At 44.7% G+C, this 14845-nt stretch overlaps 1 protein-coding gene across 1 annotated transcript in view; it reads right to left on the minus strand.

Moving 5' to 3' along the window:
• The window catches only part of TMCO4 (transmembrane and coiled-coil domains 4), a 38530-nt gene that overhangs the window by 7616 nt on the left and 16069 nt on the right, over positions 1-14845 (minus strand). The window contains exons 9-12 of the mRNA XM_074161480.1: positions 14188-14324; positions 12634-12718; positions 9398-9515; positions 6321-6438 (exon numbers count right to left, since the gene is read on the minus strand). Of these exons, the coding sequence (XP_074017581.1) occupies positions 6321-6438; positions 9398-9515; positions 12634-12718; positions 14188-14324 (458 nt within the window). The remainder of the gene's footprint in view (positions 1-6320; positions 6439-9397; positions 9516-12633; positions 12719-14187; positions 14325-14845) is intronic.

A 14845-nucleotide genomic window follows, 5' to 3' on the forward strand; every position in this document is an offset into this window, starting at 1 on the left:
AGTCCAGATGAAAACATTAGGATGAGATCCGGTCTCCATAATCAGGATGATATCATAGGACCTGCTGCAGCAGAGGACAACGCTGCAACACCCAAAGGGACCGATGACCCTTCCTCTCCCCACCTTGCTCCAGGAACACACAGGATTTGGCAGCTAAAATGTTCCCATCTTTCCAGTTTTCAAACCAGCTTCTCAGCTCAACTCCACAAAACAAGATCATTTTTGGTTAATTAAGGGAATTTTTGCTCTCTTTGGGGACAATGACCCCTTCTCAGCTTGGTTATGCCTTAATCTCCTCTATGAATCGATGGTAATAACGTATCTGGGCAAATTTCAACCATCTCTCCTTAGGAATGAGATCTTCTACAAACCCATCCCACCAGGATCTGCAGGAAGGTTAAGCCCTGACTGTATCCCGCTGTCACTGGGACAGCTGGCAGTGACAAGGGTTATTTCATGGCATTTCAGCCACATTTGGCTAATATCATTAAAACATGCTGTTGTAATTGCAAGATCTCAAACACATTTGCTGAAACCGTGCTACAGGAGAAAACCTCACGTACACAATGTGTCAGCCAAGTCACTCTTCCCCTTGATTAACACTTTTAATTGGATGGTGCAACTGAGTTTTCTTTCCACCTTTGCTGAAGAGGTTAGAGACGAGGCTCAAAACCGAACACAAAAATGATACAGAATTAGCGTTTGCGTTCCAACATAAAATCCAACATAGAAGAGGAAATAGAAAGCTAAATTCCCTATCCTTAATTCACCTTCCTGTGCCTCCTGTAGCCACTCCTGCACAATCAGGCATTATTAACACCACTTCGGGAAAACTCCCACTGCTTTTTGCCGGCACTTTTGCTGGAGTGGGGTCTGTGTGACTGGGATTGCTGCTTGCAAAGTCGTCAGCCACAAACCTGTCAAGAACAGTGTCTGAAATGTCTGGCTTTGCAGCAACAGCCCTATTTTCAAATGCAAGGGACTCTAATGGGTAAAGTGTAAGAGAGAATCTAGAAAAGGCGGTAAGCGATGCAAATTGTTACAGTCCTTGGGAGAAAAATGTGACGGTATCAAAACTTTGCTGGTTACTTAATGGAATAGCAGATTTCACGTGTTAAATTGTATTAGATGTGAACATAAACAACCCTGAATCTTTCTAAATCGTTGCATTTGGTAAACTCAGCTTTTCTGAAGGAGAAGGGTGCAGTCGCGGAGATTCAGCTCTGCCCAGGGCCGTCGGGGTGTCCCAACGCCGCATGCACTCCGACAGACGTTGAGGAAACCCACCGTGCAACGACACACGAGTGGCCCCGGCACAACGGAGGAAACGGGGATGTGACTTCTGTAGATCTGCAGGAGGGGCACACTGTTTCGGCCCCACGCTGCTTCCGAGCGGCAGCGCGTGTGTGAATTTTGGCACCAGGAGCGCCTTGGCACCATGAAGGCTCAAGGAGTGCTATAAAAGGGTTCTCTCTGCCTTTTAGAAGCAGCTTAAATATCCCCAGCCTTCCATAGGGTACGGCAGCATGGAGCGATACATCTGTGCAGAAGCAAGGAGGGACACCAGCTTTTGAGGTTTTTCTCTGCCGCAAAGCAAAAACAAACTGCAAGTCATTAACGGCTCCATTTGCACTTTTGGGGAAAAGCTTTTTCAGTTTCTCCCTCTGTTCCAAGATACTGAGATTGCCAGCACCCTCTGCTTGGATCCCAAAGGGAAACATGTATTTAATGTGTATTTAATGTGTCATTCTCAGAGCTCCCAAGTCAACGGCAAGAAGGATCACGGACAACTAAGCTGCAATAACTCCAGGGTTGCAGGGACATAGAAAGAGGAAGAAGTTGTCCCTGTGACCTTCCAGCCGAGCAGACAAATAGGCTTGTTTCCCCAGAGACTCGCGTGTCCCCCAGAAGTGAGAGAAGGCTCTCCAGGCTCCTTTGAGCTGTGGCCTGAAGCCGATTTCTGCTCCTGGTTGTGGCTCCTCTGATCCTGTTAATGCCTGTCACCATGGAAGGTGGCACTGCTGGTTTGAAACAAGTGAAACAAGTGTCATGAGGCGCAGGCAGCCTTTTGCCTTTTGAACTCCCCAGGGTTGTTAATTAATCCGTATTTTGTCACCACTACTGTTTGCTGCAAGTCTTGGGAATACAGGGGAAAAAACCGCCACAGCTTAATGCATTTTAGGAAAAAAGCCTGACTCACAGAAGTGCCAAATCAGTTGGATTTCACACAATTCAGACTTTTCATCTGCTTCTGGTATTAATGTACACTGGGAACCTGCCTGGCTGAAGGACAGACTGCCTTGAATCTGTTTGCATCCCTCATCATGGGAACACCAGGCCCCTCTGCTGAGAGAGCTTTTGGAAAGAGAGATCAGTTATTCTTGGGTTTTAATGATTGTCATAAAGAGCTTTCCCACTGCTCGGTTAGAGCAGCAAAGACAAGCAGAGGTAAAAAGCTCTTGAGGTATCTCAGAGGGAAAAAGCAAAGGTGTGCTGATGTGTGATACAGGTTATTCTCAAAAGCAACTCTGCTGTTTCGCCCTCCAGATGATGCAGGGATGGCTGTGAAATGCATCAGCATGTTTTGTCTCTACGTACCACTGCAATGACTGCTCTAGAGATTAAAAAGTATCTTGCATCTTTAGTCTGTGGGCTGTACAAGTCCGGCTCTGGCACTCCAGCTGTTTGAAAAGGGAGGGATTTACTCTGTTGGTGTTGCCGCGTGGCGCCTTTACAGGAGTTTGTGAGCACAGCAGGTAGGCAGCTGCCATCCAGACAACGCGTTGGTGAAGAAAAGGAGAATTTAGCTGCCATGGAAAGGATGGGAAAGGAAGGAGTTTTAAAGTCAATGCAAAACTTAATCTCACTATAAAGATCTTTAAGACAAGTTTCACATTGTACTAACAAGAGAACAGCACAGGAGGGACATGGACCTGTTGGAGCAGGGCCAGAGGAGGCCACGGAGATGCTGGGAAGGCTGGAGCCCCTCTGCTGTGAGGACAGACTGAGAGAGTTGGGGGGGTTCAGCCTGGAGAAGAGAAGGCTCCGGGGAGACCTTAGAGCCCCTTCCAGTCCCTCAAGGGGCTCCAGGAAAGCTGGGGAGGGACTCTGGATCAGGGAGGGGAGCCAGAGGAGGAGGGGAATGGTTTGACACTGAAAGAGGGGAGATGGAGATGAGATCTGGGGAAGAACTTCTTTTCTGTGAGGGTGGTGAGAGCCTGGCCCAGGTTGCCCAGAGAAGCTGTGGCTGCCCCATCCCTGGAGGGGTTCAAGGCCAGGTTGGAGGGGGCTTGGAGCAACCTGGTGTGGTGGGAGGTGTCCCTGCCCAGGGCAGGGGGTGGCACTGGATGGGCTTTAAGGTCCCTTCCAACCCAAACCATTCTATGACTGTATGACTTCTGCAATAATTGTCATGATCCATCCGTGCTCTCTACTAGACTTCCAGCCAGGCATTCCTGCTGTCCCCGGGCTTGCAAGTTCATCCCTGGTTTCTGCTGCAGTAAAACTGTCCAGAGAAACTTCACCATCCTTCGTGACTTATGAGCCTCCGTGAAAACGCTCTGCCTACGTTCTGCCTCTGAGCATTTCTGCAATATTCAAATGTTAATGCAAAATGTAATCTACAATATCCCTTTTGAACAAACAGCAATCAATCTAATACACTACAGCTCAATTACTTCCTTGGTCTCTGTAACAGGTGCTGTCAAATAAATCTACTGAATAAATCAGTCCCATTGTAACCATTAGGGAAGCTTTTATAACTGCATTTGCTGAGTGGGAGGACCTTTTTCTCTCAGTTTTTTTACTGACAGTCAGATAAAAAACATACTAATCAAGAGAGACGTGCAATAAATGCCTTGGAGGTGAACTCCTGTTTATATTGAGGTCTCTTAGTGCTCCGCTCATTTGAGGATTCTGATGCTACCACAGCGAAGAGAACCAAGCCCTTTGGAACCAGTCCAGTTTTCATCATGGACAGACTGGGAGATGCCTAAAATACCGAGGCTGCCTGCGTAATATCTGCACACTGAGCACCTTTGCATCATCTATGCTTTATTCTTCTATCACAGCTTGTCCTTTCTTATTTCTGGCAGGAGACTCATGGGGACTTCCAGCAAGGGCATCTGCAGGGATGGGGATGGTCCCCATTATAGAAAATACCTCTCTATATATTTTTGTTAAGCTACTGCACTGTATTTGCGGCAAAACCCATCTTTTCTTTCTTTCCACTTTAAAAAATACTGCCCCTGAATATTTCCTTCCTCTTTCTTGCTCCTTTTACTGTTAAAATGTTCATCAGAATGCACTGTATTTCTTTTCATAAAGCTCCATGGTCTGGAAAATGGATGAAGAGAATGACACGTACTTAATATAGGATTTTCCCCCTGCAGGAGTTGCTTCTTCCCCCCCCCCCCCGCAATGCTTTGCAGTAAGATTAAGCAAGTGAAAGTGTCAGCTCTTTCTGTTCTCCCAGAGAACAGCGCTGGGATTGTCTGTTGGCATCAGGCAGCACGGACACAGATGCCCGACAAGAGCAGATTTGCAGATAGAGGCTCTGCAACCATTATTCATTTAACTGAAATGTAAATACTGCTCCTCCGGGGGAGAAACGGAGAGGCTGCTGCGAGCCAGGCAGGAGAAAGCCTGCAGGACTCCAGGGGGTTTCACAGTTCAGGGAGCAGAAAGTCAACAGAAAGAAGGTCTCTGAAGAGAAATCAAAGAGAGGAGAGTAACACGGACTGAACTGACAGGAAAAGCCACCCCGGTGCCACCACCGCTTGACGTCTTTGGCCATTTTCCTTTTCACGCCCGCAACAGATGTCACTGCTTGCACGCAGCTAATGGTAACGCTGGGGAGAGTGAAAAAATGGACGTGGCAGCATGTGGAAATGCTAACCAAGGCAACCAGTAAGATGAGAAGATACCAGAACAGCTACAGTGCTGGACCACTTTTAAAAGCCTCTGCTATGGCACTTCCTTCTGGGAAGCCTATATTTTGTTCTGCAAAGTCTCTATTTTATCTGCAAAGCATTAAGCCCTGTGTTTTCTGGCAAGGGCTTGCACATAGCTCAGTTATAATGAATGAAATGAGCTGGTAACAGTTGGGTATTTATAGGCTCAGTGGGCTGGTGCTCCAAAAAATCTGAAGAAAAAAAAATATAAATCTGAAAGCACTTAAAAGTGCCTTTAGGTCCAGAGCAACGTTGACAATCCCTACCCAGCTTGTGGGGAAACTCAGGAGGAGTCATGGCAGGAAGAGTCACCATGAAAGTATCCTGAGCTCTGTGCTGAGCATCTTCCAGTCTGGTTTGCAGAGAGTGAGAAATGAGTTAAAACATTAAGATATGGAAACCCAAGATGGCATGTGCAAGATTACTGTGACTATGAATACACAGGCGAAGTTCGGCATGATTTTCTGTGGAAGAGCTCACTCATGAGTAAAGACAAGGCGATGAGATCATTAGTTTGCCTAAGGTAATTGAGTTGAATATTGCTAGACATATAATATAGTGGCTTATCATTAATGCCACCAGATAGCTTTGAGGAAACTAAACATCTACCAGACGTACAGGTGAATCTCTTCCTGCTTCCTGGAGAACCTACACTCCAGGAGCCCAGGTCTAGACCTAATGAACCAGGCACAGATATCACAGAGCTGCTGTAATTACTGACTCGTTCCTGCTCCATGGCGTCAACGCAGCTGAGGTGACCAAGGTGCACGGCCCATCACCTTGCCCCTCCATGAACCTGAGCAGTGTTGAAGGCTCCACCAAGATAAGATTGTGGGTTGCACCAGCTCTGCAGTTGTGTTTTTGAGCTCCAGTTTTCCCATCTGATCCTACCTACCTGCTGATCCGGGGCTTGCAAGACAGCAAGGTCTTTCTTGGAGAACAATGGCATTTTCTGTCTCTAGTATGAGATTTTCAAAACAAAAAAAAACCCCAAACATATCCAACAAGAGAGGCACATTCTCCTTATTTTGCTCAATACAGAGCGCTGGCTGGGCCAACAAAATCTATACTGAGGTCTGAGATGAGAGTTATTGCAAAGAACGGAAAAAGGGACAATGGCCCATCCCTGGAGGGGTTCAAGGCCAGGTTGGAGGGGGCTTTGAGCAACCTGGCGTGGTGGGAGGTGTCCCTGCCCAGGGACTGGTGGAACTGGATGGGCTTTAAGGTCCCTTCTAACCCAAACCATTCTGTGATACATAGAGGTGCTCTCTTCAGTGTCCCGTCTTCCCCTAATCAGTGAGTGTGAGGTTGCAGTGCTGCAAGAAAAGGACAGATGGAAAAACCGAGAATATAAGAAGTACTACTTACTACAGAGGAAAGGTCCATGTTTACCATCCTCCTGTCATCCAGGTCGACCGGCTGGAGGCCTGCGACGTTGATCTGGACAGAGGAGGTTCTGTACACAAAGCTCAGCAGCCAGTCCCCCCTAGGAGCAGAGAAGAAGAGGAGCGTGAATAAGTTCCGTTGCCAAACTAATGCAGGATGTGACTACCCAGACCACGAGGACAGGAGAAGGGCCGGGAAGCACAGGGGTGTTTGGACCAAGAACTGCTGCAGCTTTGTCTGAGGTAGGAATCGGAGCAGTTGGGCAGGTTCCTGGGACACAGCAGTTTAAGTCTGAATTTAATCCTGATTCACAGGCACAGTCTCATTTTATGCAGTGGTTTTAGGAATCTGACCCTTCTATTTATTTCTGTATTTGCTTAGAGATTGCAGTACATTCACATGTTTAATCTTTTTAATGTACTAATAGGTAGAAGTTCTCCAGCCTGTAGACAGCTGTAAACGTGACGAGGCCTACAATATCAACGTCGCTGACATAAATACCGGCTGTGAAGCTCCTCGGAGTGCTCCTGATTTATAGGTACTGTATAAATACATGGTTTCAATGACAAAACTAGGAAGAGTTTGTTCCCACTGTAGGGTATTGCCGTAAGTCACTGTGACAGTTTCAGGGTAGACTATGGCATGATGAGAGAAGGCAATGTGTCCTTTGGAAATACATAATATCTTCTCCTGCGCTGAGCAACAGTATAAAACCCAAGCACTTAAAGGTCACTACGCTCTATAGAGTAGATTAAAGTTGGATGCAAGTGGTTTTTGTACTCTGTGATGGCAGCAGGTGAAACGCACCTGCACAGGTCCCCGTTTCTGGCTGCTCCCGTCCACTCCAAAATGGTCCATACCGGAAGTTGTAAGTCTACACAGAGCTCTGCAAAATCTTTGTGAGGCATCCCCGCTCCTCGGGTGTGGGTTCTTTTGAAAGCTGAGCCAGTCTAACTAATTTGGGAAAGGTTTCCCAGCAGGAATTTGTAACCCCGCTGTGAAATCAGATGGGACAGCTCTGACAGCTGGCTTTCACTCTCCCTGTCCTTTCAGACTTCAGAGCCGAAGGAGACAAGCTACGGTGGACTGAAGCTCAACAAATTGGGCCCAAATCTGATCTTGCAGGAATTTTATTCAGTGTAATTCATCTGACCCAAATGGAGCTACGGCTAAAGTGACAGAACGAGGCCACAATTTGTATAAGCGAGAGAAAACAGAGTCAGGTGGGGTCTTACCACAAAATGTTTGTATAATCCTTCTCTCATACCTGATATCCTCACACAAATTCTCCGTATCTCTGAGTTACCCCCTCTACTAACTGAGTAACCCTCAAGTTCAGCATCTGAGGGCAATGGAGAGAACCAGCGTAGTGGAATACTCCCCGTCTCCTCAACTGCTTCTTCCTATTTGTGAGCACCAAGCTGCAATTTCTACATCATTTTTCATTTAACATTCAAGACATGGGCTTGCCAAGGCAGAGACTAACCAAATTACCCCAGACACAGAGGTACAAACGCACATAACTATTTTATTCCAACAGCACATGCAGGCTTTGAAACTATAACAAGATCAGGGTTGGGGTTTTTTTTTTTTTTATATTCTAGGAAATGAATACACTGAGCCTTTTTTTGCAGTGAAATTGATTTTTGTATAACGCAGGGAGGAATGATATTTGCCAGGGCAAATTCAGTTATACGCAACAATTGCTGTCATTTATGGCTTCTTGGAGGAACACAGAAGCACCCCCAAAGAGGCAGCAATTGCTTCTTCTTTATGTCACGCAAAGAGATACTGTAACTGGTGTGTGCATCTGGCATCCATAAAACCTCCCGTGATCCAAAAAGGACAAAAGCAACAATTTTCAGCCTAACTGACAAATGGGGCTAATAATTTGTTGGTTTAATCCTGAATGCTTTTAATTCTTTTATTTAGTTCTTTATAAATTAATATACTGTGTTAGATGCATAGTAATAGAATTCTTCCTCATTTCATAGGTACGTACGTATGGAAAGTACCAACAGCATTTACAACTGTCCCTGACCTGAGGGCTCGTGGCTTTATAAACTGTCTTGACTTGCAGTTACATGCTCTTTGCTAATCTTCCTGCCTGGTTATTTCTCAATTTATTTTCCCATGCTCTTAGTCTTCCCTGCTTCATTCCTTCGTTTTAATTTCCTCTCTTCTAATTGTGCTGGTAAGCAGCGTTCTTGTCACAATTATCTTCCAATACACAGTCATTAGATTTGATACTGTCACTTGAATTCTTAATAGCTTTTATAAGATTGCTGCAGCTGTTTTGTGCCTCTCAATCTCCCTCTTCTCACCCAGCAGCTCTCCCAACTCTGCATCGCAGTTGCCTGCGCAGTTTTGAAAGGCTGATACCTGGTTTCAAGGTAACCTCTCTATTTTTTCACATCCTTAGGAAATTTGGTACAGCTATTCTAGCTACACCTCCTTTGTAAGTAAAATACCTTGCTCACATGGACTATCTTGACCAGAAACTGAGCCTAGATATAAAAAAATCTTCAATTTGCCTGAGCTCCTTCCTTTCCATTGCAGTTTTAACATCTTGTCCCCTACATGCAGCCCCTAGTGAATTGTATCTTGAGCCTTTGATAGATTTTAATTCAAGTTATTTAATTGTCAGTGAACTTAACAGCTGTATTTATAGCCCTTTACATAAAGCTGACATTTAAAGGGGCCTTAGAATGTGTCAAATTCTGCTCACACAAACACACAGACCCAGCTTTAAGCTGCCAGGGTGATATAACATTCCACTGTATGAACAGGACTCAGCACCTCAGGCTTCCGGTGTAACTCCACATCACTAACAGCCGAGAGCAGGAGACAGAGCAGCCTTCAACTGCCTCCTGACGACTGTCATCTCCAATTAATCCGAGGGAGAGACCTCCGGAGGGAAGAGGCTCTGGCACCACTGCACCAACGTACCCAGCAGCTGAACAAATATTCCCTTACACAATGTTTAAAAGGGATAAATGTACAAAATCATTCCAAAGTGACGTGAGGATAATGAAGCAGGGGACTGAGCACGTACAGACCTGCAGTAACCATTTATGATCTTGCCTGACACCACTTTTGTGATAGCTTTCCAGTGCTTGGCTTCTCCTTCCACTGGAGCTCCCAGTAAGACCACGTCTTCAATGATCCCTTGAGAATCTATTAAAACGAAAGCAGAAAAGCTCAGATTTAGAAGAAAATATAGAAGAGGGAGAAGTGGCCTTGCCTTTGTCCAGAAAGATGTGGTTCAAGCAGCAAACCAGTGGGAGGTTCTTATTGATCTGGGTTTGCAGAGAACAGAACTATTAGGCTTTGAAACAAGTGAAAGGGGCTGGCGTTCCACATAGTGAGCAAATGTTGTCATATATTAAGCACAATAAACTCTTCCCGCAACTGAATTAATGAAAAACATGACCTGTACATGCAACAGAACCCCCCCAGATTCTTCACATTGATTGGGAACGAGCAACAAGGAAGGCATTTGCCAACACAAGGTGATAATCTATCAAACTGGTTTGATTTTCTTGAAGGGTACTTTAACCTGAATGCCCAGGGCACGGTTTGCTGAAAAGGAATGTTGACTTTTAAGCGTAATAAATCTTCCTCTCTTATCAGACAGCTGCAGCTGGGAAACTTCAGTAGAAATAATGATTGAATGAGAAATATTGGGCAGCTCTGCTACTTTCCTAAACTCTTAAACAATATATTAATATATGTTCATAAATCTTCTTTGTAAAGAGAGATCAGGCACCCGATGCCCCAGTAGTTAAATGAAATTCACAGCAGCGCAGGTCCTGGGAGACTCCTGGCGTTAGAATGCCAAATCCATACTCTCCACCTGCGGGAGACCGGTGTTCGCAAGGCGTGAGCTTTTCTGGTGTCTGCAGTTTGTAAAATAATATGCTGAAGTTTACGTGGAAGTGAAAGTGAGAATGACTGCATTCCATCTCCAGTTATGACGGAGAGGTGCTGCCTGGCTAGACTTTTTAAATGTAAATCACTTGGTTTCCTTTCCCTAATAGCAGTAAAAGGCCTGGAGCTGCCTGCGGTGCCCGCGTCCTTCTCTGCAGTGTAAATCCCAGCGTCTGACAACAACCCCAAAGAGCTCTCATGGTATTATTTCTTATTGCAAAGCAAATTTTCTACCAATGAAGAGACCGGCAAAGAGCAATTCAATTTTGTTAGTGTAATCTGTAAGCAATAAAGTCCTGTTCCCATAATCACGGGCGATGAAAAAGCAACCCAGCGCCTCGCGAACGGGGAGCTCGTTCCAACCAAGGTACTAAATTCCACGGCCACAGCGTGAGCCAACTGAATAAACAAACAGCTAATTCATCAGGATCCTGAACACTTGGGCAAGGTATTGGAAGCTTTTGTTTCTCCAGCCCTTTGTACAGCTTAGTTCTTGCTCAGAACAAAAATGTTCAGCCTTGGCTGAAAAAATAGTCATTTTCTTCAGATGCTGACAGAGGGGGACGGAAACCTGAGAACAGATCGCTGGCCTATGCAGTTGCTGACACTCTAGATAAATTAAATTTATTTCACAGTTTGCAAATCTTTTCTATGATGAAGAATAATAAAGTCTGCACAGCAGGAAAATTAAAAAAATTAAATTTTCATTAGTTGACATCAGTTTACACTTCTTATTTACTAAAATGTATGGGAATTGTGATGACGAAATCAGACCAACCACCTTCCCATGTAGTAACGTGTCTCTGACGGGTCATTATGACATCTTCTGCTATAATGTCATTTTCTGGAACCCTACTAAGCTCTGGCTTCCAAAGTCATTTGTGATGAAGTATCCCAAAGGTTATTTAATTGCTTTGCAGAAGAGTATTTGCTTTTAACAGAATTTGAGTTTCTGCCACGGTGTTTCGCAGGATAATCCACGATTAGTTATTTGTCCTCAGAAACGCCACTGGCATCTGGATACAAAAGGCCTGCACGACTGGGCCTTGGATTGCTTTTGTGTGAGACATCCAAGTCCAAATCCAAATCAGTCTCAGATGTCCCAGGTCCCAGCCCCGTTCCTTCTGTGGCTTGCGCTGGAATGTGCCTGTGAAGAACTCCTTGGCAATCTGCGCCAAACATGCTGCTTTGCATCTCGCAAACAGCTCAGCTTTCATAATTCAATTAAGGAACTGAAAAATTAGCGTACAGCAGGGAGCTGCTATGATACATAATTATGATGCTTAGATTTCCTTCGAATGGCAGCCAACCTTAAAGACCCCTAATGATTTCCTTTCACGTATTACTTAGCTACGGGCCCACGTTATTCCAGCGAGAGACTGCAGACCATTAAATAAAAGCCTGAAAATATCCCAGCCCCTGGCATTCTTAGGACACAAAAAGAGTAGATGTAGGGCCAGATTAGGATCTGGGTTCTCGCTTCAGTGTAACTCCATTAGAATCATTCTGGATTTGATTAGATTTATTTTGAGAAGAGAATTCCTGGATTTGAGGACTTCCATCTTCAACCAGAAGTGAAGTCCTGCTACACAGCTGTCCACAGAAGAAATGCTGACCTTCTCCGTCCTCACTTGACTCTATTCCCACCTGCTTGGACTTTATTGAACATTTTCCTTCATAAAGCTCCTTATTTATTAGTGACTCTCTGTGAGGCTAAACAGTTAATGAAGTAAATTAGCTATGTAGGGGGGGAGGCAGGCTGCACGCACACACTCACTACTGACTCAACTCCAAGATGCAATTTACATCAACTGATCATAATGATTTTATTCTTTTTCTAAATTAAAAATAGAATCTATTAATAAACAGAACCACAACGGGTAATAAATTGACAGATGGTTTTATACTTGACTTTGGGGAAAAATTACCATGAAAATAGCAGATGACAGTGGCATTTCAGTGACTTAAATGGAAGGGAGGACTCAGGGTAGTAGATACAATAGCTACAGAGAGCTTCCAATAAAGGCAAAGCGTCCTCTGCCAAGGTCCCAGTGGTGCATGGGCAGCTCACAGACCGATCCAGCCCTCCAACGTCACAAAATGTCAAGTTGTTGTTTACAGACTGGAGACCAAACTGACACACGGGAGCACCTTGAGTGAAGACAGCGGATTTAATCCACTGAACTGACTGAAAGAACAGAAGAATTTGGCTCCGAATGTGTTTCAAAACCACTTTTTTAAAGGTTTCTGTCCTATCCTAAAAGACCCAAGCTCTGTTCCAGAAGAACTCTTCCTCTTGGAAGAAAAACTTCTCTACCAGCAGTAAGGAAAACAGAGGAGAAAAAGGCTAGAAGGTGAACTTTACCTTTTTCTTGAGCCATCTCCTGCAGGCAGAAGTAAATGACTCTTGCACCCAGACTGAAGCCAATCAGTGTGACAGGTCGCTTGCCCTAAGGCAGAAGGAAAGGAGAAAATGCCATCGAATACTGTTCTAGGCCTAGAAAGGATTCCCCAAGCCCTTATATGTAAAGCGCTTACTCTTGTGCATGATCTTTGAGCAATGTGGCTGATTTGGAAGGAATTATGCATCCTCAAAGCTATGCACAGCTCAATATTGAGAATTCTGCATATCGGAGTATTTTGTATTCTTTGACATTCAGAAAATCAATCAAAAAAATCTAACCATCGGAAGTTACAACAAAGCAGATGCTTCAAACAGAAACAAAACAGACGCTGTCATTGTTTTGAAATTTCCAGACAAAAGCCTAATGCAAGGAGCAAAATTTTCCTAGGAATGTTTCAGTAAACAGAAGAAGAAGCTGTAACACAAAAATATTGGCCACTTCTCGACTTAAGACCGAATGGCAGCAGCGCTGTGTGGCTGCTACAAAAAATGATGGGAGGGGGTAAGCTTTTATTTTGAGTAGCCTAATAAGATTTTCTATAAGATCAAAGGGAGCCTAATCTCAACAGCAATGAAAAATGGTCTTTGCATTAACCAGGGGGAGCAGGTGTGCAATGGACTCCCCAGACATCACACTAACCAGGGTTAGAGCTCCAGCACATAGGAATGTGTGTTTTTACAATAGCAAATGCTTAAAAGGCAAGTAACAAATGCCCCCAAGCAAAACAAAGGGCTTGTATGAAATAAAGTTTATTGCCTTCCCTGGGATTGTATTTTTATGAGAAATCAAGTTCGTTTCTCTGCTCTGCTGTTTCACACTGTTATTTACGACACGCAGCTCTGGGGCCACAGCTCCCGTAGGGCTCCTCTATAACAAGAGACAGGACTAGGCTGTGAGACAAACACGTGGGCAGCAGAAAATCAGGCTCCCTCCACGCCGGGGACAGCCCAGCAAATAATGCCAGGCTTTTAGGGGGCAGAAGCGTCTTTTGCAAACCTTCTCAGGGAGGCTTAATAATTTCTGTCACTTCTTTCAGGTACCAGCCCATTCCACTTCTCTGCAGGCAAAAATACGGTTCATGATGCATCCACTGCCGCAGAGTCTTCTCTTTCATTGTTTTGCTGGTGCCTCTTAATTATCAGTAAATACTTTTAACACTCAGTATTCTCTGTTCTCAGATTTCCACTAGGTGACTTGGCCTGGCTGTGACGTGGTCAAGCCACTTGCCATTTACGACCTGGATCTATTCTTCTTCATTTAGAAAAGCTTTAGGTGAAATGGAATGAATCTCAGCAGGGATTCTCTGATTCTCTTGGGACTTCCTATTTTTCCTCAATGAACCAGACACGTGCTGGTCACCTTCATGCATCATTTTTTAATTTTGCAGTTTATTATTCATTTTCTTCTCCCTGGAAAGATCCCACTTGATAGTTAACTAGCATAACTATAAAACTTAACATCCATGGGCCAGATTCCTTCCAGACATTATTCCTGGATAATTTCTAGCCAATTACCTGCTGCCGACTGAGCAGGATATGCGCGAGGTGTTTGCCGACTTCAGCAGACCGATGGAGACACACTCCCCAGGGGTTGTCAATGACACCGGCAACGGTCAAGAGGGAAGTTGGCCAAGTCAAGGCCGTCACAATACCTGAAACACACAAAGCAAACAGCACGGCGTGGTCACGGATCTGGGCTGCTCTTAGGAAACATCAAAAGCAAGATGGTTCACTGAAGTTAAAAGCTAAACCTAAGACCTTTTGTCATTTCCAGTTCTTCTTTCTCAAGAGCTGATCTGAGAAATGTTTTGCTAGACTAAAGATAAGAAAGAATCTGATGTTCTGATAGGGAGGCAAACAGACGCTATACATGAATGTAACCTGCATGATGGAAAGGTTTATGTAAAGAAGTAAAACACGGTGTAATAACATAGAGAAATAAACACAGTCATGTGTGAAGGGAGGTGTTTCCAGCTGTAATTTTAAAAGAACGAGTCAATGACAAAGAGGGACAGCAACCCAGGAAAGCAAATCTAAATTACAGGTGTGGCAGAGAAGGTTCTCAGGCCAGTTCTGCAGGGCGGTGCCAGTGCTGCCGGGGGAGATGCCTTCTCAGAAATCTTCCTCATTTAGGAAAGCTCCTTTAAACAGTGAAACCGCACAAGAGCCGCTC

The sequence above is a fragment of the Numenius arquata genome, chromosome 20, assembly GCF_964106895.1.
Source record: "Numenius arquata chromosome 20, bNumArq3.hap1.1, whole genome shotgun sequence".
In the NCBI taxonomy this organism is placed as follows: Eukaryota; Metazoa; Chordata; class Aves; order Charadriiformes; family Scolopacidae; genus Numenius; species Numenius arquata.